This window comes from Lampetra planeri, chromosome 19 (genome assembly GCF_965212315.1).
Source record: "Lampetra planeri chromosome 19, kcLamPlan1.2.h2, whole genome shotgun sequence".
NCBI lineage: Eukaryota > Metazoa > Chordata > Hyperoartia > Petromyzontiformes > Petromyzontidae > Lampetra > Lampetra planeri.
Window position 1 is genome coordinate 12648978 of NC_136125.1, and position 25819 is coordinate 12674796.

The window sequence follows — 25819 nt, forward strand, 5'->3', positions numbered from 1 at the left end:
AATATATTCACTTAAATTAGAATACATGATGTTATATTACAGGGCTGTTAGCACTAGATGATTACAATCAATGCACTTACCCATGAAGCCCATGCAGACACCCATCCAAACCATCAAAGATGCAGCCTCATGGCACCACCTCTCTCCTGGCCTCTTTGCAAAGGCTTCAGGTAAGGGCTGAGTGTTCCCCTTTTCTAAATCATGGTGATTGTGGAAACCCCCAGAGGCCATTGCCACATCCACCGGGGAAACAGCCAACATCTCAGCGCCCGTGACCTTGATTGCGAGCCGCCATCTCGTGGCAGACAACCCTGATGACCTGTGAGCTCCACCGCCGTTGCTGCGTGACAGCAGGAAGGAGAGCGACTGGGAGAAGACAAAATAAAGAGAAACACCAGGGCAAGGAACAGGCGCGAGCACCGGCGTCTGGATCAACCAACGTGGAGAGCAGAGCCCCCACCCACCACCCCTCTAATGTCGGTACAGGTGTGTGTGTGTGTGTGGGGGTGTGTGTGGGGGGGTGTGTGTGTGTGGGTGTGTGGGTGTGTGTGTGTGTGGGGGTGTGTGTGTGGGGGGGGGGGGGGGTGTGGGTGTGTGTGGGGGTGTGTGTGGGGGGGGGGTGTGTGGGTGTGTGGGGGTGTGTTTGGGGGGATGTGTGTGTGTGTGTGGGGGTTTGTGTGTGGGTGTGTGGGTGTGTGTGTGTGGGGGGTGTGTGTGGGTGTGTGTGTGTGGGTGTGTGGGGGTGTGTGGGTGTGTGTGGGTGTGTGTGGGTGTGTGTGGGGGGATGTGTGTGTGGGGGTGTGGGTGGGTGGGTCTCCTGAGCACGGGCTCGTGGCAACCGGAGAACACCACCAACAGCGAAGCCTCTGCATGCGTGCTGCCAGGCCATACAAACATTTAGTTTGTCTTACTTAACTCAGGACAATTAAGCAGCAAGCGCAACTCTGTGTCAAGTATATGACGTTTTGCATAATACGTTCTTCATAATGAGACTATATTATCGGGCCCCAGTTGATCTGGATCTGCAGAAACATTAATAGGACCCGTGGAGAATTGGATTTGAAATACCAACATAACCACATCAAGGGGTACAGTGAAACGCGTAATATGCAACCCTATTATATATCCATATCTATTATTGTTTGTCTATTAATTTATTTGGAAGATAAGCCCGAAACAAACTCGATTTCGACACATTCACACTTCTGTGAGGCAATGCCCACACGTGGGCATCATAGTTGTGCTAAACTTATTTAAAAATCAATGCCACTCTCAAAAGTAATACCGCTGCGGGTGATCCTTACGGTGGTACGAACAGACATTACCTCTCACAAGATTCATTAGGCCCTATTAATATATTGAGTACTGTATGCAGTTGAATGAATTGTGTGCACAGGTTATTTCACAATGTATAGTTTTATTCTAATATAACTTTGAACAGGACAAAGCAAATGGCAGTTTCCCAAGTCCCAATACACCACAAAGCAGACGCGTTATTTCAGTTATACTGGCAAATGGCAACACATCAATCTGCTGCAAGGAAGAACTAAACCACACCTTGTAACCAGCCTCCAAAACAGACAGGGTTAGAATACTCACTTGATAAATGGCTAATACCTACCCAGAGTTGACCCTGCAGATGTAAGCAGTTAAACAAGGCCATGATTTATCTGCAGGTATGTAAATATTTACTCTCTATTCTCACTTTTAAATTAAATAGTAACAGTGCACACAGCAATTTAAATCATACCATTGAGGCAGCCTCAAACGCAATCATACTTTGCCTCACTTATGCCAACTCGAGGATTGTGCTCTGTTGTAAATATCTGATTACATTTGGCCGTCAAATCATTGTATTTTAACACCCTTCGGTTTAAACGGTCCCGATAAGGCTGCGTGCCCGCTTAGTCTCAGATGTACTAATCACACAACACTTGCGAACTGACGAATGGCACATACAACTTTAGCAAAGATTGTGTTCCCATCATCAAGCAATTCCTCAACCCCGACCTGCCATCAGCCTAGATTACAGGCCATGTACCATTGCTCTCAGCAGCAGCAGTGGGAGCAGCAGCAGTGGTTATTTTGTACTTGTATTAGACAGTGCAGACTTTGCCTGTGATATAAACAAAAAAAAGGCCTACTTTGGTGAGCACCAAAGCTACTTCAAGTATTTGTTTTTTTCCTCACTTATTTATATCTGCAACATTTAAATCAACACGTTACAAAAACAACCACACTGTTCCGTTAGTGCAGTGAATGCTATTGCTTTTCATAGCACTGCATTTTCCCATTTTTATAAAAAAAACAAATCATTTCTTTATAAACCTGTTACCAAAAATTGCTTACAAATACAACATTTTTAAATCCACTTGAAAACAGATTTTTACACAGAAACTCAAAAAGCACGCGTGAGAAAACCTACGACATTTATCCGTAAAAATACATGTGGAAAAAATGGTGTGAAATTTGAAATGTGACAGCGAATGATAAACACACACACACCCGACTGCTTTGAGCTAATTAAAGGCAGTATTGTCCAACAGTTACACATATATATGACCTTCAATGGATGTGAAATGGAAATTAAAAAAATGTCAAAAGCTGCGCTTTTTTTCTTACACCGATTCAAAAAATGGTAAAAAAGTCCTCTTCATATCTTCACGTAATTAGTCTTTTCATAGCCGTGTGCTTTTATGTTACTTTTATAATTGGTCTTGTTAAGAATATGTCAAAGCAAAGTCAGTTGTGGCAGATATACATGTTGGGGCTTAGGCAGGCATCTTCAGAGTAAAATGTGGTCAAGGTGCTTTCGACTAACACATAGGCACAGTGTTTGGTTATTATAATTGTGCTTAGGTGCCAGGCATTTCCACAGTTTTTGTGATTCTGTCCCATGTATCGTGCTCTGTGCTTAAACTTTGTTTAAATCTCCCAATGCCTAGAGCAACGCCGTGACGAAATTACGGTGCTATTCACTATAAACATCCACACAACGGCGCTTGGTGGAACACGGAAACGTGTCCGAGCTGCTGGTGATAAAGTTTAGAGCACGCCGATTTCCTTTTCTTTTCATTTCTACGCATATGCGTTGGGCTTTCACGCCGCGTCGGTTCGCCGTACGCTTCTTCCTCAACTCAAAATCGCAGCGTTGGGGCCGGGGTGGCGGCATCAGCCAGCCGGGCAAACGTCCTGCCGGGCGGCTAGACCTGGGTGTGGTGCCTCGTGACGACGCCGGGCATCTTCACGTCCAGTGCGTCGTCCGGGCCCTCCCCGTCGACGTCGTCCCCGTCCAGCTCTGCGTCGGGCGCCAGCTCGCGGCCCGCCGACGCGTCGAGCCTGCGGCGGGCGCGCGAGGGCGGCGGCGAGCCCCCCGTCTCCAGGTCGTACTCGCCGTCGTAGCGCGTGAACATCGCCCCGTAGTCTCCCGCGGAGCGGCGCGACGGCATCTCGTGCTGCGGCAGGTACTGGCTCGGGTGGAAGTTGCGGCGGTGCCGGGCGGCCGCGGGGCCGCCGGGCGGTGCGTCGATGCTACCCGTGGACGGCACGGCGCAGAGCGGCAGCAGCGGGTCGAAGCGCTCGTCGTAGGCGTCTTCGGGGAGCGGCAGCTCGCTGTCGATGTCGTACCCGCCCAGGTAGTAGTCGCCCTCGATCTCCGCAGGGTCGGCGTACTCCGGGCAAGGCGCCTCCCCCGACTCGTCGATGTCCGGCAGCTGGTTGTGCGGCATCCAGTCGGAAGTGTCCCACGTCAGGCCTGCGGGGAAACCATCGATTCGTTGCTGCCGTTAGCGAGACGTTGATGGGCGAGCGTTCAAAGCGGGCACGTGTTTTATTCTGATGGAGCAAGCGGTAGCCGTGTTCATCCTCAACACTTCACCCGTGGCATCATGCGTTTGTGTTCCTGAAACCCGGAATGTGTGCATCACAGGATTTCTAACCATCCTCACAGTCGTGTAAAATATCCGATTGTACAATTCTTACAATTACATTAAATACTAATACAACTGTGAACTGAAAAATATATTGTCATTTGAAGAGATTAACCGCTGAACTGTTAAAACAAACCACGGGTATTAATAATCCTGGGAAGATTATAATAATGTTTCAATAAATAATGAAAAGATAATTATTATGCTTGGTGTTAAACTATAAACTCCGTAAAAAAAAAATTTGTAGTGTCAGCCAAATGTATTGGTTGATATATATCTATTTTATTGGGATGTAAGATGATAATAAAGCAATGTTTTCTTGTATATTTAATCTAATTTAAAGCCTCAATTTCAAGGCTACTTATCATTATTGTTGCACGAATTGAACATATTTATATGCAAGTTATTTTGACCAGTGAAAACAATGATCCTCATCGTTCATTTATGTTGAAGGGAGTCTGAAGTAAAATGTGTATATATAATGTGTAATATATAATGTATATTATCTAGATCGAACTTGTACTGAAGAAATATATCAGTGTCAATATTTGGGCAAGTCTTCCAAATGGCATGATAAGAACAGTGAAAGGTTCAGAACAATAAACATTTAATAACGTTTGACATTTATATGACTTTGGCACTAACGCTATGCCAATGCCATACAAATCTCTTTGAACACAACCAGAAAGGCTGCAATACTGACTTGTATCTTTTTTTAACGGCAGCAGAACCAGCACTGGACAAAATGCACACATATCGGTTTACCATGCAACCACTTTCCCTGCAGGGCTTTTACAACAGCCAAGCCAACACTGGCCACAAAAAAACACATGCAACGTTCCTTTTACCATCGCACAAGTAAGCAAGCAACCCATCCAAGCACAATAGCAGCATCAGCAACACAACATTTAAGCGCGATATAATTTTTTAAAAAGTGGATTCCTACACCATTTTGTGTATATTCTCCATGTATTGTAAAAGTTGCTGAGTTAATGATTCTAAAGTGTCAGCGATGTATTTTCACATGTTTAATATTTTTAACAGGAGAGAAATCCAGTGGGGGGGGAAATAAAAACTCGGCTCGCTTTTCAAAATTCCTCCGATTTGCGAAAAAACCAAATGCCACATTTGGTCACGTGACAACCTGACGTGATTGGCTCTGTCAGGTGGTGGAAGATTACGGTCAAAACTCGATATTATACACTGCGCAACCTAACCCAACAGAATCTATTTACGAATAGCAACATTGGTTGTGAAAACATGTTAAGACAGTGACTGAAATGAATACATGAGCAAATGAATACAAGAACCAAGAAGCAAATAAACATTGTGTTTTACTTGAAAGCAGCCACATGCCTTAGAATTCAGTACCTTAATTTTGTATTTAAATTAGTGGTCAGAATGCACTGCCATGCTCACAAACCGCAGAACAGTCCATGCAGACAGACAGAAGAGGAGCGAGAGAATGTGCAAACACACGTGGAGGAGACGGGCACATTGTTCAACAAAGCCAAACGTGCAAGCACGGCACGCCAGCGTGCCCACATGCCCACATGCCCGCCACCGCTCTCATGCACACATGTCACCTCGGTGTACACTCCTTGCCGGTTCCACTATGGATGCTGAAATGGGAAGGAAACAAATAACACATTGTCGTAAACAGGAGGGAACATTTTCAGCAAAAGGCAGCAAACTACTGCTACTGTCATGATACAAACAGCAGCGTTGGGTGACGCCGCTCCCTGTGTACCATGACAACGGGTGTCAACCCATGGTACCCCGCCACGTGGCACAGCGGCTCGCAATCGGAAGTAATGCGAATTCAAATGCTGGTTGTGGATTGACTCGGCCCATCGTTCCTCCAGGGTTAGTAAAATAGGTACCACTTTGTGGTGAAAACTACATTTTCACCACTGGCTCAGGCCTGCAAACAGGGTGCTCGTTTTGAAAAGGAAATCGCCGTGAGTTTTCACTTAAATCATCCCACCATCGGCCCATTTCATGTCAAGCTTTATGGCTTATAGGTCTGGAACTACAGTGTACAACAATGTCAATTATATTTATTATTTGCGCCGCGCAAGATGTTAACTACCTCGCCTGGTATACAGGAGGTCGTGGGTACGACCCTGACCCTGACGATGCCTGTCTATTTCGAAATTGCATCTTCTCCTCGTGGTCAAATCGATTTTTCTCCGGGTCCTCTGGTTTTTCCCTCTACATTTAGAAACATGTGTTTAGAGTATTTCATTGTTGTACATTTCCACATGATAAGCCATTTCATTGGGCTGTCATTTGTGGCCAGGTCGTTTCTGCCTTCACCAACACGCACTGACGAGCGAGGTGAAGCGTGCTCAAGCCGTCTCTCAGCGCCAGCGAGCAGTGGGGAGAGGCCCTCATGAGCAGTGCACTAACTAAACGGGCTGCACGTACTTATTTCACTCTGTCGACTTGGAGTTATCTCCCCGTCCCCCGTGTTTGAATGGAATCTTTAAAGTCACCAAAATGGCCATTGCCAAACTGTTCTCGCGCATAAAATGTGTCTGGGGCACACTTATAATGTAAAAATGTGTATTTGAATGAAGTGCATTAAGGTCTAATCATTCTTGATTGTTTTTCAAGTGATAAAACATTCCATAAATTCTGAAAATAAACCCGAAGGGAAAAGTAAATATTGAAAGTTTTTCTTTTGTGGAACAAATATTTACAGAAAATGCAACTGGTATAAAATGTAATTTTGTGCTCAGTCATAACAATTTAAAAACATAAATAAACATAGGATCACACTCATAAATGTAGGCAATATTAATATTTTGTAAGTATGTTTGTTATTATAGTTAGATACCTTATTTACATTGGTCTAGAACATTGCGTACATTTTCAGTGTATCCTCAGGGAGAGAGGCACCAACGCGGCCTTGTGGTTTCGCTCTAACGCCACTTGTTCCTGCACTTCCTACCACACGGAACACTTCGATGGCCTAAGCAGTGCACACGAACGTGAGCTTCACCTCTCCTCACACGGTACACGTACAGGCAAGGGTGGTCCAGGCCACCAGTGTTGAGAGAAATATGTTATATATAAACTTTCGTTATATACAATATAATAACATCTTGCCACGGTAGTGAGATGTGAGATGTTAACTACCTCGCCTGGTATACAGGCCGTGGGTTCAATCCCGACCCTGACGCCTGCTGTACATTTGGAGTTTGCACGTCTCTCTCCCCGTGGCCGCGAGAGTTTTTCTCTGGGTCCTCTGGTTTTTCCCTCCACAATTAAAATCAACACGCGTTAGTATTTGGCTGCTATAAATTTCCCCATTTGTGGCCAGGTCGCTTCTGAAAAAGAGCTTACATAGCTCAGTTGGGCCTTACCTGGTAAAATAAAAAGAGGAGTGATCGTAAATAGTAATAATGAAGTCACGCTAGAGCTTCTGGACCCAGGCTCTTAACCTTCAACAATGGAACTTCCACCCTTCATGATGATGATGCTTGGAAAATTGAGTTCACAAGGAGTGCTGAACAAACACCTCACGGAAGAGTCCCGACGTAGAAGATCCCCAGCTTTGATCTTCTGAAAAGTCTCTGGGCCACAAACCCTCAACCGCATTTGAACACAAACCATGTGAGAGGTCCGGATTCACGAGTTACTAAATGCATACCGATTCCCTCTTCGTGACCCAAGAGAGTGTGTGTACATAGCACCAGGCCACTGGGGAGGTGCATGCTGAATGTTGTCACGCTTGAAACCGTCTGCGAAGATTCGGCACGTCTCCTCGGCTGCCCGCTTAGCCCTCCGTCCCACAGTAATCGGGCCCTGAACTCACTGTTGTGCAAGATGACTTGACGCGTACTTACAGTCGACTCGTTGAAACACGTCGCTTTAATCGAGTTGACTGTGAGGTCCATTAAAAGAACGCGAATGCAATCTGTGAGTGTGTTGTGGCTAGCGCTTCTCAAAGTGCATTTGCATGCATGTAGGATTACAGTGAGCATTCAGTACATCTTTGAGAGATGCATTAAATGCATGCACATAATGAAAAACGTATTTTAATCTAAATATTATTTACTTCACAGTGAAGTGACCGCACCGCCCTTTTGCACAGTTAGCTACATACGGTGCGAAAGAAGTTCAGCAAACATTGCACGATTAATACACAAAGCTGCGTTAATCTTAAGACTAACGGTACCAACAAGTTGGTGACAGATGTCCTTAGTATTCCATTACATTTGTATGCTTGTATACAGTATGCAGAAGCAATTATCTACAATGCTTCACGGTATATCTAAACTTGCAATCACAGTACTTAATTTACATGCAACATATCAATCAGCTGCTGGATGAAGGCCTCCCCATGCCTTTAGGTGATGGGGTTTGTTTGACCAGAATGCACCGCGCTGGACCGGTGCTGCGTAATGAAAGGGGATGGGGCCCAGGGCTCGTTCAAATAACGCAAGGCACCGACGTTAGCCGTGGCTGGGAATGGAACTCTGGATCCAGATTCAAAGTGCGGTGCGCAAACCACCGTGCCACCATCTCTACCCTCCCAAAATGGACCCTGTCCCTGTATTTCCTACAGTTGATACGCACGAAGTTCAACGTGTCTCTAGATGTGCAATATAAAAAGAAATGTGCGACCACTGTGAACTACTGAGAATGCGATTGCCCGACAAAGGGTGGTGAGGGTCTCTCCAGCCCAGCCGGTCCCTCGCAGTGGTCCGTCCGTGCCTCCGCAACAGAGGGCCTTGGTGGGCAACAGAGGGCCATGGGGGGCCACAGAGGGCCTTGGTGGGCAACAGAGGGCCATGGAGGGCCACAGAGGGCCATGGTGGGCCACAGAGGGCCATGGGGGGCCACAGAGGGCCATGGTGGGCCACAGAGGGCCATGGGGGGCCACAGAGGGCCATGGGGGGCCACAGAGGGCCATGGTGGGCCAGAGAGGGCCTTGGTGGGCAACAGAGGGCCATGGGGGGCCACAGAGGGCCTTTGTGGGCAACAGAGGGCCATGGGGGGCCACAGAGGGCCATGGTGGGCCACAGAGGGCCATGGGGGGCCACAGAGGGCCATGGTGGGCCACAGAGGGCCTTGGTGGGTAACAGAGGGCCATGGGGGGCCACAGAGGGCCTTTGTGGGCAACAGAGGGCCATGGGGGGCCACAGAGGGCCATGGTGGGCCACAGAGGGCCATGGGGGGCCACAGAGGGCCATGGGGGGCCACAGAGGGCCATGGTGGGCCACAAAGGGCCATGGTGGGCCACAGAGGGCCATGGGGGGCCACAGAGGGCCATGGGGGGCCACAGAGGGCCTTGGTGGGCAACAGAGGGCCATGGTGGGCCACAGAGGGCCATGGGGGGCCACAGAGGGCCATGGGGGGCCACAGAGGGCCTTTGTGGGCAACAGAGGGCCATGGTGGGCCACAGAGGGCCATGGGGGGCCACAGAGGGCCATGGGGGGCCACAGAGGGCCATGGGGGGCCTCGGCACAGTGGGCTGTGCTGAGGCCAGCCACCTGGCCACGTCCTGCAATGGTACACTGCTATTCGGCACCGTCAACGCGAAATGTTCCAATTATATAAAGAAAGCTTTTGGGAAATTATGCATTATTAGAACTATCTGTTGAGAATGGGGAAACCTTTAGCAATTGAGAAATGTTAATATTTGTATTGAATTAGGTTACAAAAAATACGGACAAAAGTCACAAAGGCAAGCGTTTTCAGATACCGCCCTTTTGGCAATTTTAGCCACAGCTTTTCCCGGGGGAAACCAGATTATAAACAAGGACGGGCGAGGGATAAACGCACTTACAAACTCATCACGAGCACTTTCAATACACGCTGAATAATTTCCTTTTGAGCTTAAATAGGTGAATAAAATTATCCATGACTGCACACAAAATTGGTTTTCATTGGTTGAATATGAACAAAAGATAAATATAATTCATAAGAAATACGGAGATTGGAATTTGAAAAGCAAAAAGCCTAATTTGATAAAATGTTATGCCACAAAAGTAGACATTGTTATGACAAAAAAAGCTTCAATTACCGTAATTGACAAATTCAGTAAGCTACACCGCGCTTGTGGAGCAAAGGTACAACATGATTGCGGATAACCAACATGATAGGAATCCAAGATTTGAGTGAGAGCTTTACTTGATGGGCCTTGAAAGCTAGGACCGTGCTCAGACACGAAGTGCATTCATTGATGGACCCCCCAAAACGTCATCAACTTCCAACCTTTAAAATCACGGGGAGAATGTAATCCTCTCATAAGCTTCAGAACAACTGGAAACACAAATTAAAAAATACTTGGAGTAACATCAGCCCAGCAGAGGGCCCCTAACTTGTGGTGATACTTCAGTGAGAATACGTGTTCCCCTTTTTTCTGGGAACAAAACAGGTGTTGAGATGTTAAAACACCAACATGAAACCTTTTACAAGGAATCATGTCCGAATTAACCACAATACTTGTGGTCAGAATGCAAACAAAAAACATCCTCTGATAATAAATGCATTGTCTTTGAAACGTATTGGTCCACACCAGAGACAGCTTTCTTTTGAGCCTCGTCTCAAAACGGTGTTAGACCAGAGGACGCCAAAAGGCGTACTGAGAATGACTAATATTTGATTGCAGAGTGATTTTGAAAACTGGAAATAAGTGTAAAATGTTAACATCTTCAAATTCTAACATGGCATTATGTTTTCATTCCAACAATTATTAGGATTAAAACTAGTGAGCTCTCAATGACGATATATTGCTTCAGGACATCCAATGAGGCATCGTCACAATTCAGGAGCAAACTTTAATTCGTAAATATACACACGACGTGATTCCCCTTCTGGTGCACGTAGCTCGTAAGCTGGCTGCGAGGTTTGCCAGCGCGAATCACTCGCAACGCAAACGAATCAGAAATAATAATAGCCACCATTTAACACATCGCCAAGAGTAAAGTTTGACGGTGACGGTGTCGCGTCCTGGTGCACACAGCAGCTGCGAGCCGACCTGGATACCTTGAATGCTGTGCCCCACTGTGCATGAACATGTCCCTGGCCCCGAGTACGAACGCTACACACACACGTCTGTGCCCCCTCTCTGCCGACTTGTTTGTTTTTCGAATGAAACAGCAGCATCGTAAATTGCGATGTAGACGTACACCTGTGCCCCGTCAGACTAATAATGAGCATGCAGGATCCCCGACTCAAACATTGGCATGAGTTTGACATTTCAAATACCACACGGGCTCCACATGTTTCTTTGCACAATTAATGGTTGTATCGGTTTTGAGTACAGTATCCTAGAGGTCAGGATTGGCAAGACAGGTTCCAGAACATTTAAACAGCTTCTATGTGGTAAGAAATACACGGTACCCACTTCTTGAAATTCGATTCGATTGTTTTAAACGTAACCGGAAAAGGCAGCTTTGAGGTGTTAATCACGACAGAGAACGTGAGGCCGAGGTCACGTTTCTGATTAGCTGCAAGCCATAGTTTAGCAAATGTCACTGTGTATTATAACGCACAATTCACTGATTCGTCAACCAGACATTGCACATACTGAAATTTGCTTCCAAATGTACAGTCCTGGAAGGAGTAATAATCATAATACAAAGATAAACTTGCAGCCCTTAGCCAACTCACTGCTCGAGGATGGCATCCCCGTGTTTTGTCAGTCGTGGGGGTTGTTTGACCAGATGTTAGTTACCACGCTGGTCAGCGTGGGTCGCTCTTCACAGAGGTGGGGGCCAGGCCCTGCTCAGATGTCACTCGCCACTTTTGTTAACTGCGGCCGGAAATCAAACAGGTCGCCGGCTTCTTAGCGCAGGGCACCAACCACTGCACCACGACTCCTCCTCCACACAGTTTCAGTTTCATTTCAGTTTCATTTATTTGGTATAGCCCTGTGAGCCATTCGGCTCTTGAATCGGGTGCACACATTGGGTATATACCGTGTTCCACTTTAAATAGTCACTGCTTTAAGGTGATGCCAGAAGTGGCACGATGAGAACAATTATACGTGATTTAAAATGTATATATTTTTAAATGCTATAGCAATTGGGATAAGGGAAATATAGCATATGTGTATTTTATTTAAAAAAAATGTGAACGCAATATGCTCATTCACATTGCTTGGGAAATCTGTGAGAATCCCATAACAACAAATGCAGTGTTTGACAGTAAAACAATCGAAGCCAATTTCATATTTTCTATCCTGTTGACTTAAGGTTCATTATGTAATATCTTGGATGACGTAACAGTGTCCATGAGCTAAGCATTGCCACCGTATTGACGGCACGGTGTCTGGGGTCCACTTGACTTGTGGGCGCATACAACGAAAATGTTTTGCCAAAGGCGATTCCATAAATTAGTGCTCATTTGCAAAAACAAATTAGCATGAGCGAGAGTGTTGCAAGATTCCAGGGGGTTGAAATAGACGTGACCTCATCTGTCTTGTGATTTTAATTGCAGCTGTTGAGAGTTTTATGCAAATTGCGGTTAAGCATGGCAAATGGGAATTAAACAAATGAGCAATTTGCATAATGTTCTGATTACATTTAATCACCTAGACATTCAAAAGTTCAGCTTCAAAAAACGGATTTTAAGAATGATTTAAATCGCACATGTGAATGGGAAAGGGTAACATTCATGTGATGGGCAGCAGTGGACACATTCGCTGTTTTTAAGAAACAGGTTTTTTTTGCCTAAAAGGTAGCTGCAGGTTCAGTTCCTACCCAGAATAGTTACACGTTATTTTTAGGCTTTCTACTTTTAGGAGACTTGTGAGTATGCACCTCTGGTTTATTTCCCCAGGGTGGCATATGCTTTCTATCTATATCCATTACTATTTCAAAACTGACCACTCGCCAAATCACGCAACCAACCAAGAGGAAGAATAAAGGGCAGCGCTGCTCGACTGAGGAACGTGTCTAGACTTCGATGTAAATGCATTTCGGCTGAAACCAACATACGTGCAATTACCATCCCTGCAATAATCAAGTGGCATTATTTCAGGCCCATCAATTGCAGCATCGCAACATGGGTTGAACCACCAAAAGATAGATTAAAAGTTAACATCTTTAAAATGTGTCTGGTAAATTGCAAAATGTAATTGATATTAAAAGAGAATACAAAGGAACGTCGTGTTCTTCTATTGAATACATGGGATTGAGAAATACTGTTGAAACGAACAGTTAATAAATTAATCACGTCAAATACATCTTGTGGTTTATGCACTGCCACTAATGTGTGTCCCTTAAACAACACCAGTTAAGAGTTTTGGGTTCACGGTGTATCGCATCCCTTGAAGCCACACCCAACACACAAACAGCTCTTCTGACATTGGTCCTTGTAGACTTTAGGACACTCCTCTTACTGATGGTTGAAAATGGGATGGGTCAGTGTGACCTGTGACGTAGCTGCATGCGACATCAGCGGGGTGAAACATTTGGTTTTGTTCATTTTATTATTTTTCGAATGTTAGAGGAATTGCACTATCCGCATCATATCAGGACGTGAATTCCCATTGGTAAAGCTCTCAGAGCAGAGTGCATGCCCCGGTGCGTCAGAAGTCGGCCTTCAGAAGAAGATAATCGCGCAACTGAGATCACGTCAAGTAACCGTTTTTACTGACATCAGGGAAGACACACATATTTTATTTTTGCATGGCAATCAAACCAATATTTCTTTTTGATTCTCAGAGCTAGCATCCATTCAAATGAAGTGAAAAACTGAATGTTACATGACGTAAATCTTGTGTAGTCATTTTAGACCAGACCAAGACCATAAACTCACTACACTTGCGAACCCGGTCAAACCTTTTCCCATTCCGATGGCGTACGTGTAAAATAACTCTATCGCTACGTCTTCAGGTTGGAAGACGTATCAATGATAGCTGGGGAAGTTTTGCGCCAGCTATCATCGATTGTGGTCTCGTCGTTGCAGTCTCTGCAGTGAGTACATGACAATGTCTTTAAAAATAGCGACACTACGCCTCTCTAAATAAAATTAACTGAGAACCCCTTGCATGTTCAGAGGTTCAGCGGTGAAGGGGACATCCACCCTGCAACTTGCAGACATCTCAGAACGGGACAGAGGGAATCAAGGTGTGACTGCCTGCATTCACACCCAGAACGTGTCAACCACCGAGCCACCCGACCACCTCCGAGCGGAATTTTGTATTTTTTTAGCATTGGAAAAGGCGCATAGCCGGGGTAAAAGTGACTCACCGTTGTCATCGCAGGACTCGGACTGGAAGGAGCTGAGCGATTGCACCTCCGACATGCTGTCGCGGGGGTTGTAGGCGCTCGGCTCGCCCTCGGGGACGTCGCGGGGGCACAGGCGGGGGTCCCGCTGCGGCGGGTAGGAGCGCCCGTCCGCCTCGTGCAGCGCCCGTGGGGGCACCGCGCCGCCCTGCTTGCCTGCAACAGCGAGCGTCAGGAAGCCGCTACAGCTGTGCACTTGTAAATCATCGAGACTGAAAACTCGTTTTTTATAACCGCTCGTTGCGTTTAGTTTGTCGTCCTTCCCCCGCACATCTGATTGGCACAGATGGCTACGTACGGTGGGAAAGAAGTTCAATACGCATGCATTACGAGATCACAAAATATCAAGATGGCTTTTGGAGGCCTTCATCCAACAGTGGGCAGATTGTGGCTGATGATAATATACGGGAGACCCTTGAACGTCGCGGGTTCATCCTTCGCGGATTTGACCTTTCGCGGGCAACCTCTTTGTATACCAGTTTAGCTACCGCGGGGGTTAGTTTTGGCCATTCGCAGGTACACTGTACATGCGTGGCTACGTACGTCTGCCCAAAGTAGAGAATTCCTGAGCATGGGATTTGATGTTTTTGGCAATAAGTTTGTCTAAGAGCTTACACCTGTAAATGTTAGAAATGGGCCCACAATGAATCAATTCAAGACTATGGATGCATTATTTTCAATCGGCGCACACATAAAGATAAAGTACTCATCTGCATGCATAAGATCATAGACAAGCTATATAATGATATTCTGCGCAAATTACAGATTTTCATCACGTTGCAGCATCATGAGCATTGACGACGGCTGTGGGATGCCTTCACCCTGCTATGGATTTGACCATGGCTCTTGATCATGACGCTTCCTGGCTAAATCTGAAACACGGCCAGGCATGTACACTCACGGGAAAGAGGCGCCGGTAACAAACAAAACACTCGAGTCTCTTCGCACAAAACTTCACGGCGAGAGGAGTTCCACAACACTTTGAGTTCCCCGAGGTGCACGCCACGTGACCCACCATCAATGTCCTTCTGCAGGGACTCGCTGTCGGACGCCGGGTTAGAGGACGACGGCGGCGGCGGCAGGTTGGGCGCGACGCTGCACACGGCGACCACCTTGCGCGAGCCGTGCACGGCCGCAGCGGCGGCGGCGGCGGCGGGGGCCTCTCCGCCGTGACCGCCCTGCGAGCCCTCGCCGGGGCCGCGCGACTCCCCGGGCAGGCTGGGCGTGTACGACATGGGTCGCACGGGCACCTGGGGCGGAGCGTGGGCCGAGGAGCCGCCCTGCCTGCCGTTGCCGTGGTGGCGCTTGCGGTCGCGGTTGCCGTGCTGCCCGCCGCCCGCCCGGCCGTTCGGCGGGAAGGCGTACGACTTCCCGACGAAGGAGGCCGTCACGGGGTCGCCCTGCACCAGCGCGATGTTCCGGTCGGCGTAGTGCCGGCAGCAGATCCTCTTGCGGAAGACGACGAAGACGGCGGCGAGGATGACGAGGGCGACGAAGAAGACGATGATCCCGATGAGCTCCTCCGAGCTGAGGGGCCACGAGCCGATGGACTCGACCTTGGGGATCTTCGTGCAGGTCGGGTCGCCGAAGCCGTCGGTGCAGTTGCACACATACGAGCCGTACGTGTTGAGGCAGCGTCCGCCGTCGGAGCAGGGCCCGCCCGCCACCGTCTGGCACTCGTCAACGTCGCTCTCGCACCTGCGGCGGAGATCATCAAAGTGGCGATCGTTTGTCGCGCGTCCTCGATGTCAAAATGAACGCTCCCTTACGTTGAGCAATATACCGTGGGCCCGCTCCTCGATTATCGGACTTGCCACACTGGATTTCCAAGTGGTCGGTGTAGAAGCCGCCTGAGCGGCTTACTGTTGCTAAGTCGGAGCACATATTCCACTATCTCATGGTGAAGTTATCGATGTGAACGTTAACACTAAAGACCCTGTGATGTAATTTTCAAGAGTTGTTCGTGGTGTGTTGATGGCATTGGCTCCAATTTTAAAGCTGCCCACAACTGAAAACCTATCAAAAGAAGCGTCAATAGACTCCTTTGATTATCCCTGACCAGGCTGTTTTACCTCAATGGATTTCATACGTAATGTGAGAAACTGAACAATTAACAGCTTTATTTAATTGGCTTTATCAGGTGGTGTAGGGTTATAGTTAAAAATGTACATCATACCAACTCGGCCTTTCCCGAAATAAACTAATTATGAATCAAACGCCTACATATAAAATGAACAATGTGTGTTACAATCATCATATATATCAACAAAAATACTTGCAAATAAAGCGATCTTCATTGCTAATGAGTAATCAGAGAGAATGGTTTGTAACATCTCAAGCTAATCACATGTTAATCAGTCGAGTGCAGTGATTATGCAATTGAGGGGCTTAGGGCACCTCGACGCATGTTAGTTCATTGTTAAGATGCGCAAGTAATGAAACGCATTTATTCAATTTGGCGGGCATGAAAGCATGTTCTTAATTTAATATACCGTTATCCCATGCTGTTGTCTTTCATTTAAATTAACGCTGATTTATCACTTAGCCAAAGTGTACATTTTGAGAATACCGATGACTTCTTAAATACAAAATTGTGTTTCATGTTGCAGCACCCACCAATAATGGCCGACGTTAGTTTATGTTTTGAACATAAACCATCGCCTGCAGTCGTCAGTCGACTCCATTGGCTCGGCTTCCAACTGAGCGGCAAGCTGGTGGCTCTGGAGTTCTAAACCAGCATCAACGACTTTTTGTTTTTGCTTTGAGGGTCCTTTCACAAGGCAGTGCCACAAGCGTTTATTGACAGAGCAATTGCTACAGCCAGAAATACTTTGTGCGACTGTCAGCGTGTTTACCGACGAATGACATTGGCAACTAATGGGCCTCACCTCTCTCACCGGCTGCCAAGGGACATTTCATATCTGGAAAAAAACGAACGAACCCATCCAATGCGAAGGACCCCGGCTAATTTGATCATATTTCCCTAACACTTTGGAAATTGATGATCGGGGTGTGTGCTGGGGGCTGGGAATTGGCACTGCATTGTAGTATTTTGAGTATAGAGGTGAGGGACACATTGCTAGAAGAGGGCATTTGGAAAGCAAGGAGGTAAGAGCTTTCAAGAGGTGACATTGAATTGTATACAAGCCACAGCTCTGAACCATCCAGTCAGCCTTTAGGTTAAGCAGATAATGTTGCATTATAAACCTTACCAGCTCTCCTGAGCCAAAAGCACAAATGTCCTTGCGGTGCAAGCTTCTGCACAGTCCACCGCATTGTGATATTGAAACAGGCTGTGGATTTTACGAGGCAAACTTAGCTGCCTCGGTGAGATCAACAATGTAGCTCAGCAATTTGCTGAATACCGGAATACAGGAAATGATGGTGAGGTCACGGGTTAGTTTTATATTTCTCTCACAGTCATGGCAATTGAAGATACGGTATTGCAGTGCCATGTACCCTTGATAATTGTTCATTGAGGATTGCTTCCCTCTGAAGAATGAAGGCTGTTGGTGCAATGGGCAAACTTCCCGAATAAATGTCTTTTGTAGAACGGGCACGTGACAGAGACATGCGGCCACTGACGGAGACGCTAAACGTTCACCGTTCCACCGACGGACGCTCGTGCGGATTCCGGGAAATGTTGGCGGTGAGCAAAACTCCGAGAGGCGCCTCTCATGCAGGTGCAACAGGTGCGACATGTAGAACGAAAGAGCGTCAGGGCAAGGCGACATGCTGCGGTGCGAGACAGAGGGAAATGGGGGGGGGGGGTAGCACACACCTTCCCCCAGTGAAGCCATCAAGGCAGAGGCAGAGAGGCCCCTCCTGGCTGTCTTTACACATCCCACTATTCTCACACTGGAATGTGTACGTGCACAGAGCAGTGACCTGGCATCTGGAAGGGCAGACGAGAGTTGGAGAGAGACAGGAGCAGGGCCAGAGAGAGACGGGAGAGAGACAAAGCCACCACCCAAAATAGATCCATCACATGCAATAGAAAAAAAGTTAATTCATTCACATTCATCGTTGAAATTAAGCATTCCAATGTTTTTGTTCAATATTAGTAAGTGTATATTTTGAAATGGTTCTTGACCTAGGCAGCAATGCCCTGCCTAAGTGTTTCTGAAAAACATCTGAGATAATTGTACAGTATGGAAAAAATTAAAATTTGAAAATAACTGAAAAAAATTGCAAATCAATTGATAATGAAGTACGCCTTAAAAGACACTTAATTTTAAGGGCCCGCAAATTATAAATATTTAAATGGGTCTAAAGTTGAAAAAACTAAAAAAAAAACATTCTTCACCTTTTAAGTAAAATATAAGCTTGAGGCTGCCGCTTCCAAGGTCAAGAACTGCTGGATTAATGAGAGATTGAGGTGTAGCAGCAGCAGCAGCAGGTGGCACGCGTGTGTGTACCTTGTGCCAGTGAACGCTCGAGGACAGCTGCACGTGTATCTAGAACCCGACATTTGGCAAACCCCTCCATTGGCACACGGCTTGGAGGCACACGCATCACACTCCACACCTGGGAACGACAACAACAATGACAACAACAACGACAACAACGACAACAATGACAACAACTCCTCTCTATTTAGCCGAGACGGTGCATCTCGTCGTCACAGCAACATGCACTGCAATGCCTCGGCTAAGGTGCAGCAATGCAATCTCTTACTCACTCCACTTGCTGGCAGAAGACCTCCACGAGAGAGGTTCCTCTCAAGGGTATTTGGCCTTCTGCTCCATGCTGGGCAGACATCTTAACAGGGGTGAGAATACCCCACACCTGACCCCACCGCACACCACCTGCCGATTGGCTGTAGTTTCCACGCTCGTACTGCCGGGTGGTTACAAACTGGCGGATTTAAGAAAATTACCTCATTGTGTCTGTCCACTGCTACACTGCCAGATCGAACTGGCGACATCTGGATTGCAAGTCCAGTGTGCGAACCATTACACCACAGCGGTATCCCCGAATGTATGCCCAAAAAAGGTATCCAAAATTGCCGTATTCCAATTCTTTATCAGCATCCTCATCACCAACAGACTCATGGGAACAGAGGGTTCAAACACATGTCCTTGGCTGCTGATCTCGGCCAAGCGGGGTTCCTATTTTAATTCCTGTTGCTCTACGCCCCCTGTAACGTTCCCGTTCCATTGTAATGTACACCGATGCCTACTTTATGGAGGGCGATATTGGCACGTAAAATAAAAAGTGTATTGATTGAAACACAAGCGAGATGCGCGTGCGCGCGCGCAAGTCCGCGCAGAGCGTCCCGTCCCACACACGTCTCGCACCGACATCGCGCGCTCGCCTACCGGGCTCACACTCGTCGAGCGGGCACGAGGAGGACACGTCCACGCTCTCCTCCAGCTTGACGAGGGCGGACGAGGAGGGCGCCTTGAGCGGCAGGTCGAAGCCGTTGAGCGCGGGCATCTCGAGGCAGCCCCGGAAGCCGCTGCTCACCATGACGCCGCCGTGAGCGCTGCGGCCGCTCCGGCGCCGCACGATGCCGCCCAGGTAGAGCCGCGCGTCGGCGGGCAGCGGGCCCCGCCAGCCCGGCGGGCATCGCAACGGCCCGCTCGCCTCGATGCCGTTCACCGTCAGCCTTGCCCGGGTGTCGTCCAGGGCGAGCGCCAGCGAGTGCCAGCCGCCGTCGCTCACTGGCTGGATGGACGTGACCGAGCCGGGCCCGCCTCCGCAGTCAAAGCGGAACTGCGGCCTGCCTTCGGAGAGCTGTGGGAAGCAGACGGCTGCGCATTACAAGAGGGACGTAAATGGTTTTGACATCGAACCGGCAATGGATACCCACTGTAATTTATATGCATTTGTAACGGGTTCCGGAGACACTTGTAGAGGTAACTTCTTTATTCCAATCCAACACTCCAACTCTCCAACTCTCCAACTCTCCAACTCTCCAACACTCCTGATACTCTGTTACAGCCTAGGTACACAGCCTAGGTACACAGCATAGATACTCTACTCTGGCTATGCTCTGGAACTCGCCCTCACAAGATCGTAGAGTCGGGAGTTCCAGAGTCCCACCACTCGCTCTCACAACATCCCAGGATCTTCAGATGGCTGGTCGTGGGTCTTGGGTCTTGAGTTACAACTGGCCCTGATCGTCCAGGGAGCTCCCCTTTTATGCCTAGTCCAACGAGGGGTGGGGCCGTGTGCGCCACCAGACATCCCACAGAGCACACACAGGCCCCCCCCCGTTGGCGGCGCCAAGAGGCTTAAGCGCCTGGGAACCCAACGCCTGGCGCCAAGAGGCTTAAGCGCCTGGCCCACCCAGGGTCCCAGAGCCCCCAGCAGCCCCTCCCTTCTTATGTCACTACACATTCATTAACCCCCTCCCCTTGGCACGTGAAGTGCTCATAAATGACGTCATCACATATATCCCTCTATTTAATGAACGAAACAAGATTTCTCCACAAATCTGGCTCTCCGCCTGATAATGCCGGTTGTAGTAACTGGCGAAATGTCGTACTCAGATTGTAAATGTTGTGGATTTTTTCTCCAACACACCGGTGTGCTGTACTAGTAACGAATTGGCATGTTCTGTTTACGTGACAAACCTCCCTATTTGGCTGTGTCAGGTGGTGGCGGGTTTAACGACACATTTATATTTACGCGACCTAACACCATTTTTTTATTATTATGGATCCATTAATAGCACAGGCTGAGAACAAAAAGTTAGGGACAGGCTAGACTAGCAGTCTGCATTGCACCCGGGAGATCAAGTGGCTGCAGAGAGGTTGTCAAGAGAAACATATGAAAGAGTGAAAACAAAAATGCAGCTGGCTTGAGGCCCTGCCTTGTACTGGCTTTATGCTGTGGCCATGCACCTTACCGATGTTATCTGTGGAATGGACTGCTGCTCAAGAATGTGACTTTTTAGCCACTCGCAATTCTGCAATATGACGCACACTCACTGAAGCACTGTGGTGCTTACACCATCAGCTGTTCGAGATGGAGAGATGGCAATCTAATCCCGTGATTGCTACAGAGATACCTAATCCCTGCAATGGGAACATTATAAATGTAACAATCAAGAGCAGAACTCCAATTGCCATTCCATTACAGCAGCACACAATGGCTTTGCTTTCAGTGTGCATGAGCAATTTGAAGAAAACATCTTCATGCCCCTGCAAATAAAAAATAAAGGCAGTGTGTGGACTTATCCATTGGGACTTTGGTTATATATATATATTTGTATATATCTGCAAGTTCTCCACTGCTCGGCTTCGCTCAAACATTGTTTCAAATGGCAAAAGGGCGACTCAAGTTCTTTAAAAATATGACGGGACTTCGGGGTTTCAGCAGGTCTTCACAAGGTCCAATCGTAAAATATTAATACATTGGGAAACATGCCTATCCAACAAATCCTATGGGGTCAAGTCAAGTGGAATTGATGAACTAGGTACGAACTCAGGGCACCAGCGTAGTCCCATTGGCAAGAGTGATCTGGGAAGAGTTAGAGGGACTGCTGCCTCAGGGATTATGATAACTTTCCTTAAAAAAGACCTAAAAAAAACATTAAATTTACTTAACTTTGTCAATCCAATGCTGGGTAAAGGCCTCAATATGCCAGACCGGTCATTGTGTTGTCTGACCATATTTCACTACACTGGCCAAGGCAGGATGTTGAAGGAACATGCGAACTCCAAATATACAGGCGTGAGGGTCGGGATCAAACCCACGATCTCCTGCATACCAGGCGAGGGAGTTAACATCTCGCCTCCGTGGTGCAGTGCATTAACCAGTGCACCATCGCAACACAGTGCCCCATGGTTCCCTAGAAACTATGGCACAGTGTGGCTAAAGAGGAAGAGAATTGGAGAATACAAGCAATATCAACGGTTCAAATAGAACAAATATCCAAATATAAACATAACCCTACTCCAACCCTCGTGATGTTCGCAATAGAAGGATGAGTTGGCTCTTGAATTGAGAGCTCATTCATTTATAATCTTTCCTGTGCAATTATCTAGTCTGGATACTACATTGGATACTATATTTAAAAAAAAGATTACGTAACATATTGTTGTGATAATAATGTAACAATGACAAAAGCGAACCTTTTATTAAAACGCTCAAGTGAATTCTCAAATAAATATCTGTAGGAGTGCTGGCGAAGTGATTGGTGCACTGCGCTATAAACCTGTTGGCCTGAGTTTGATTCCCGCTCACGGCAAACATTGGTCCAGGGCCTTCTGTTCAACAACCCACATTGACTAATGTGGTGAAGTATGGCCCAACAACCACCATGAATGGCATGCTGTGGGGAGGCCTTCATCCAGGGACTGTAATATATGTAAATTAAATGCGAATAATAAACTGTAAGTTTAGGCTAACGGAACGAACAAAACTGCATAAGTGTGACAGAAAAAAGCTTCAACATCGTAAGATCGAGAAAGTAAAAAGAAGACCTGAGAGAAGTGATGTTTGAATCAAATTGTGACTCCTAATTGTGACAATTCATAATGGTGCCGTGGTGTGGGCGGTACATTGTTACACAACACATTTCAATTACGTGATGGGTGCATCGGTGAATACACAAGGCCATAAAGAGTATGGGAGCGCCACCACGAAAATAGGCGATAGCTTTTGTTCTAAAGTCATGGGCACTCACATACCCTGACGTGGAAGGGTCTCAGGCAATCTGAAGATGGAGGAAAGGGCAACAGATTCTAGCTCTCATGATGCAACCACTCAATGTGAATTTTCACAGCTATGTGAGAAACATCTGCGAGCCAGTTGGGGGGTTCTACATACCTGGTGCGGTGTGCTATCGGTAAATTATCCAAGTTAACTCTCAAGGTGCAGAAATTGCGATTACAAAAGAGCACACTCAGGTAGCTTGCGAATATGAAATTATAATTTGCAATGTAGATTCATTCCTCAGTTTCATCATCTTCTCGCCAGATCAATGCTAATCTCTGCCCTTGGCGTGTAGAGAGTAAGAACTGAAAAACAACTTCAATCCCATTCTTACACCACCGCTTCTTTGTGCGCTCAGGGAACATGTCCTTCCGGCATGGCAGGATGCTTCCACAACGGGGAGGGTAACATTCATTTTCCGGTTGTCTACCCCTGCAGCCCAACACCAGGCATTTGAAGGGTTCTGCGTGAGTGCTCTGACACATCATGTCAGAGCACAAAGCCACCTGACCCACCGCCTGCAGTCTGCATGGCTCGCTCGTGAATGCTACCAGCAAACCCAACTTCGGGGCCACTGCATTCGTTGGTTCCTTCTATGCGGCTTTGCTGAATTGCCCGCCAAACATTGCACCAATGAATACAGCTCACAATGTAGGTCATCGTATTGTAGGATGGAAGTAAAAAGAGAATGAAAGCCAGCAGCTTTAGAGACCATTGCACTCTTCATGTTGCTTTTACTTTTTTATACCGAGCTATTATTGGAAGTCCGATGGGTTGCTAAATTTAGATTTGGCTTTTACGGGAAAACTGTTGTTGGACTTAAAATAGCATCTCCCTTCACTATAAAATATCATCTCCCTCCACTATAAAATATCTCCCTTCATAATAAAATATCATCTCCCTCCACTATAAAATATCTCCCTTCATAATAAAATATCATCTCCCTCCACTATAAAATAGCATCTAACCTATAAAAGTCATTTTTTGTGTGTCTGTCCGTCTGTCTGTGTGGCCGACACTTGCAAAGGATTTGACTCGCAAACCGTGAGGTTTACGTTTAAAAAAATACCCAGGTAGCATGCCATAAGCCCCGTGGCGAGCCAGCGCAATTCCCATTTCACATCCGTCACCTTTAAAGTAGTTTAATTAGCAATTCAGTGATGTTTTGGTTATTTATTTATTAAGTCGCGCCTCCGAGCATGCGCCAAAGCACGCGTCTGCGCATGCTCGCCCCTACCAAGTCACACGTGGGGGGGGGGGGGCCCTACCAAGTCACACGTGGGGGGGGGGGCCCTACCAAGTCACACGTGGGGGGGGGGGGGCCCTACCAAGTCACACGTGGGGGGGGGGGGGGCAATTCTCATTCGTGTGGACACTGTGCAAGGTAACACACACGCAGATTTACAGCTCCCTTCAGACATTTATTACCATGACTCTTTACTCATTACTATTGCTGTTATTAAATATTTGTAATTGAGCTTTCCACACCTCATTCACAAGTTAAAGTGTTCACTGTTCAAAGGAGCATCTTGTGGTGGTCATTCCTCTGGACTGTCGGGTCAAAGACGGCAACGGACAACTACTGGGTGACTTCCCATCATGTGGTACTCATTTTATTCTGTCAAATGTTGCTTAACTTCCGAGATCTGGTGACATCGGGCCCATGTCATGGTGAAGAGATTGTCACAAACGGCAGAGCTGAAGCCCATTGTTACCCCCACCAGTCTGCTACAAAAATAACAAAAACATTTTATTTTACCAGGCAAGGCCCATTGAGCTGTGTAGCTCTTTTTCAGAAGCAACTTGGCCATAAATAACAGCTAAACGAAGTGGCTCATCAAGTAGAAATGTATAGCAGCCGAATATTCTAATCGCATGTTTCTAAACGTGGAGGGAAAAACTGGAGGACCCAGAGGGAAATCCATGCGGCCACGGGGAGAGAGACACGCAAACTGCAATTAGACAGGAGTTAGGGTCGGCATGGAACCCACGACCTCCAGTATACCAGGCGAGGTAGTTAACATCTCGTCACCGTGGCATTATTTCCCCATACTTCCCCTCACTGGTGAAAGCTGGTTGGTGAGAGTGGGGAGCATAGAAGTACATTGCAGCAACGGACTTCCCCTTCGCTGGCCACCGAGTGGCCTCCGTTGGCCCAATGGCAAGCCGCCCGTCCAGCGTGGCGATGGCTCACGCAAGCACCTCGATCCTTGCTCAATGCAGGAAGGGTGCCAACTCCTTGTCTATTCCATCTCTGACTGTGCCGGTTTTTGTGGGCAATTTGACATTATGGGTCTTTTTTTGCTCGGCATCTGCATAAAAATAAAAGATAACTATCCTAGCTCGACTCTTGCTTAGCTTCTGAGATCTGATGAGATGAAGCACATTCCGGGAGTACTTGTATATATTTAGAATGTATCCCAGGCAACATTTATTGTGTTAAACAGAAGCAAATGAAGAGGGCACCTCTAAGATCATGTAGTCCGTTGTTCCGCGTGAGTACGCGATGACGCCGTGGTTCTGCGTGGAGCGCACGTGCATGCTCAGGGTCACATCTTGCAGGTCGTGCACCGTCCGGAACTCAGCGTAGCTCCCCTCGGCAAACGACACGACGGAGACGCCTGCAGCCACGGCGGACAAAGCATCGACAAAGGTGAACCGCCGTGGGGATATGCAAAGTCCGTGCCACTGGCAACTTGTGTCAAATTAGCGAAGAGCGCTGTAATTTGCTCATTCATGCGGTCGTTTAGAAAAAAAGTGACGTTAGGAATAAAACGTGTGAACGTTCGCGACCCTACTGCCTGGTTCACATTTGCTAAAATTGTATTTATTGTGCAATTTACGTTGATCAAAAACCAAATGAGTACACACACACATGCACATATATGCAACATGTTTATAGCTGAGCAAATATTACAAATTTAACACAACAAATTAATGTGCTCACATTCCCTTAATAAAAAAATGTCGCTT

At 47.2% G+C, this 25819-nt stretch overlaps 1 protein-coding gene across 5 annotated transcripts in view; it reads right to left on the reverse strand.

The window, feature by feature from the left end:
* Window positions 1-1397: 1397 nt before the first annotated feature.
* LOC144724151 (protocadherin Fat 1-like) overlaps window positions 1398-25819 on the reverse strand; it is a 227325-nt gene continuing 202903 nt past the window's right edge. For 2 of the 5 annotated variants that reach the window (XM_078603067.1, XM_078603066.1), the window contains exons 24-31: window positions 25313-25467; window positions 19501-19918; window positions 18598-18706; window positions 17961-18074; window positions 15195-15877; window positions 14144-14335; window positions 5516-5551; window positions 1398-3754 (exon numbers count right to left, since the gene is read on the reverse strand). In XM_078603067.1, the coding sequence (XP_078459193.1) occupies window positions 3204-3754; window positions 5516-5551; window positions 14144-14335; window positions 15195-15877; window positions 17961-18074; window positions 18598-18706; window positions 19501-19918; window positions 25313-25467 (2258 nt within the window). In that variant the 3' untranslated portion in view covers window positions 1398-3203. The remainder of the gene's footprint in view (window positions 3755-5515; window positions 5552-14143; window positions 14336-15194; window positions 15878-17960; window positions 18075-18597; window positions 18707-19500; window positions 19919-25312; window positions 25468-25819) is intronic. The other 3 variants (XM_078603071.1, XM_078603068.1, XM_078603070.1) reach the window with 2 other exon arrangements.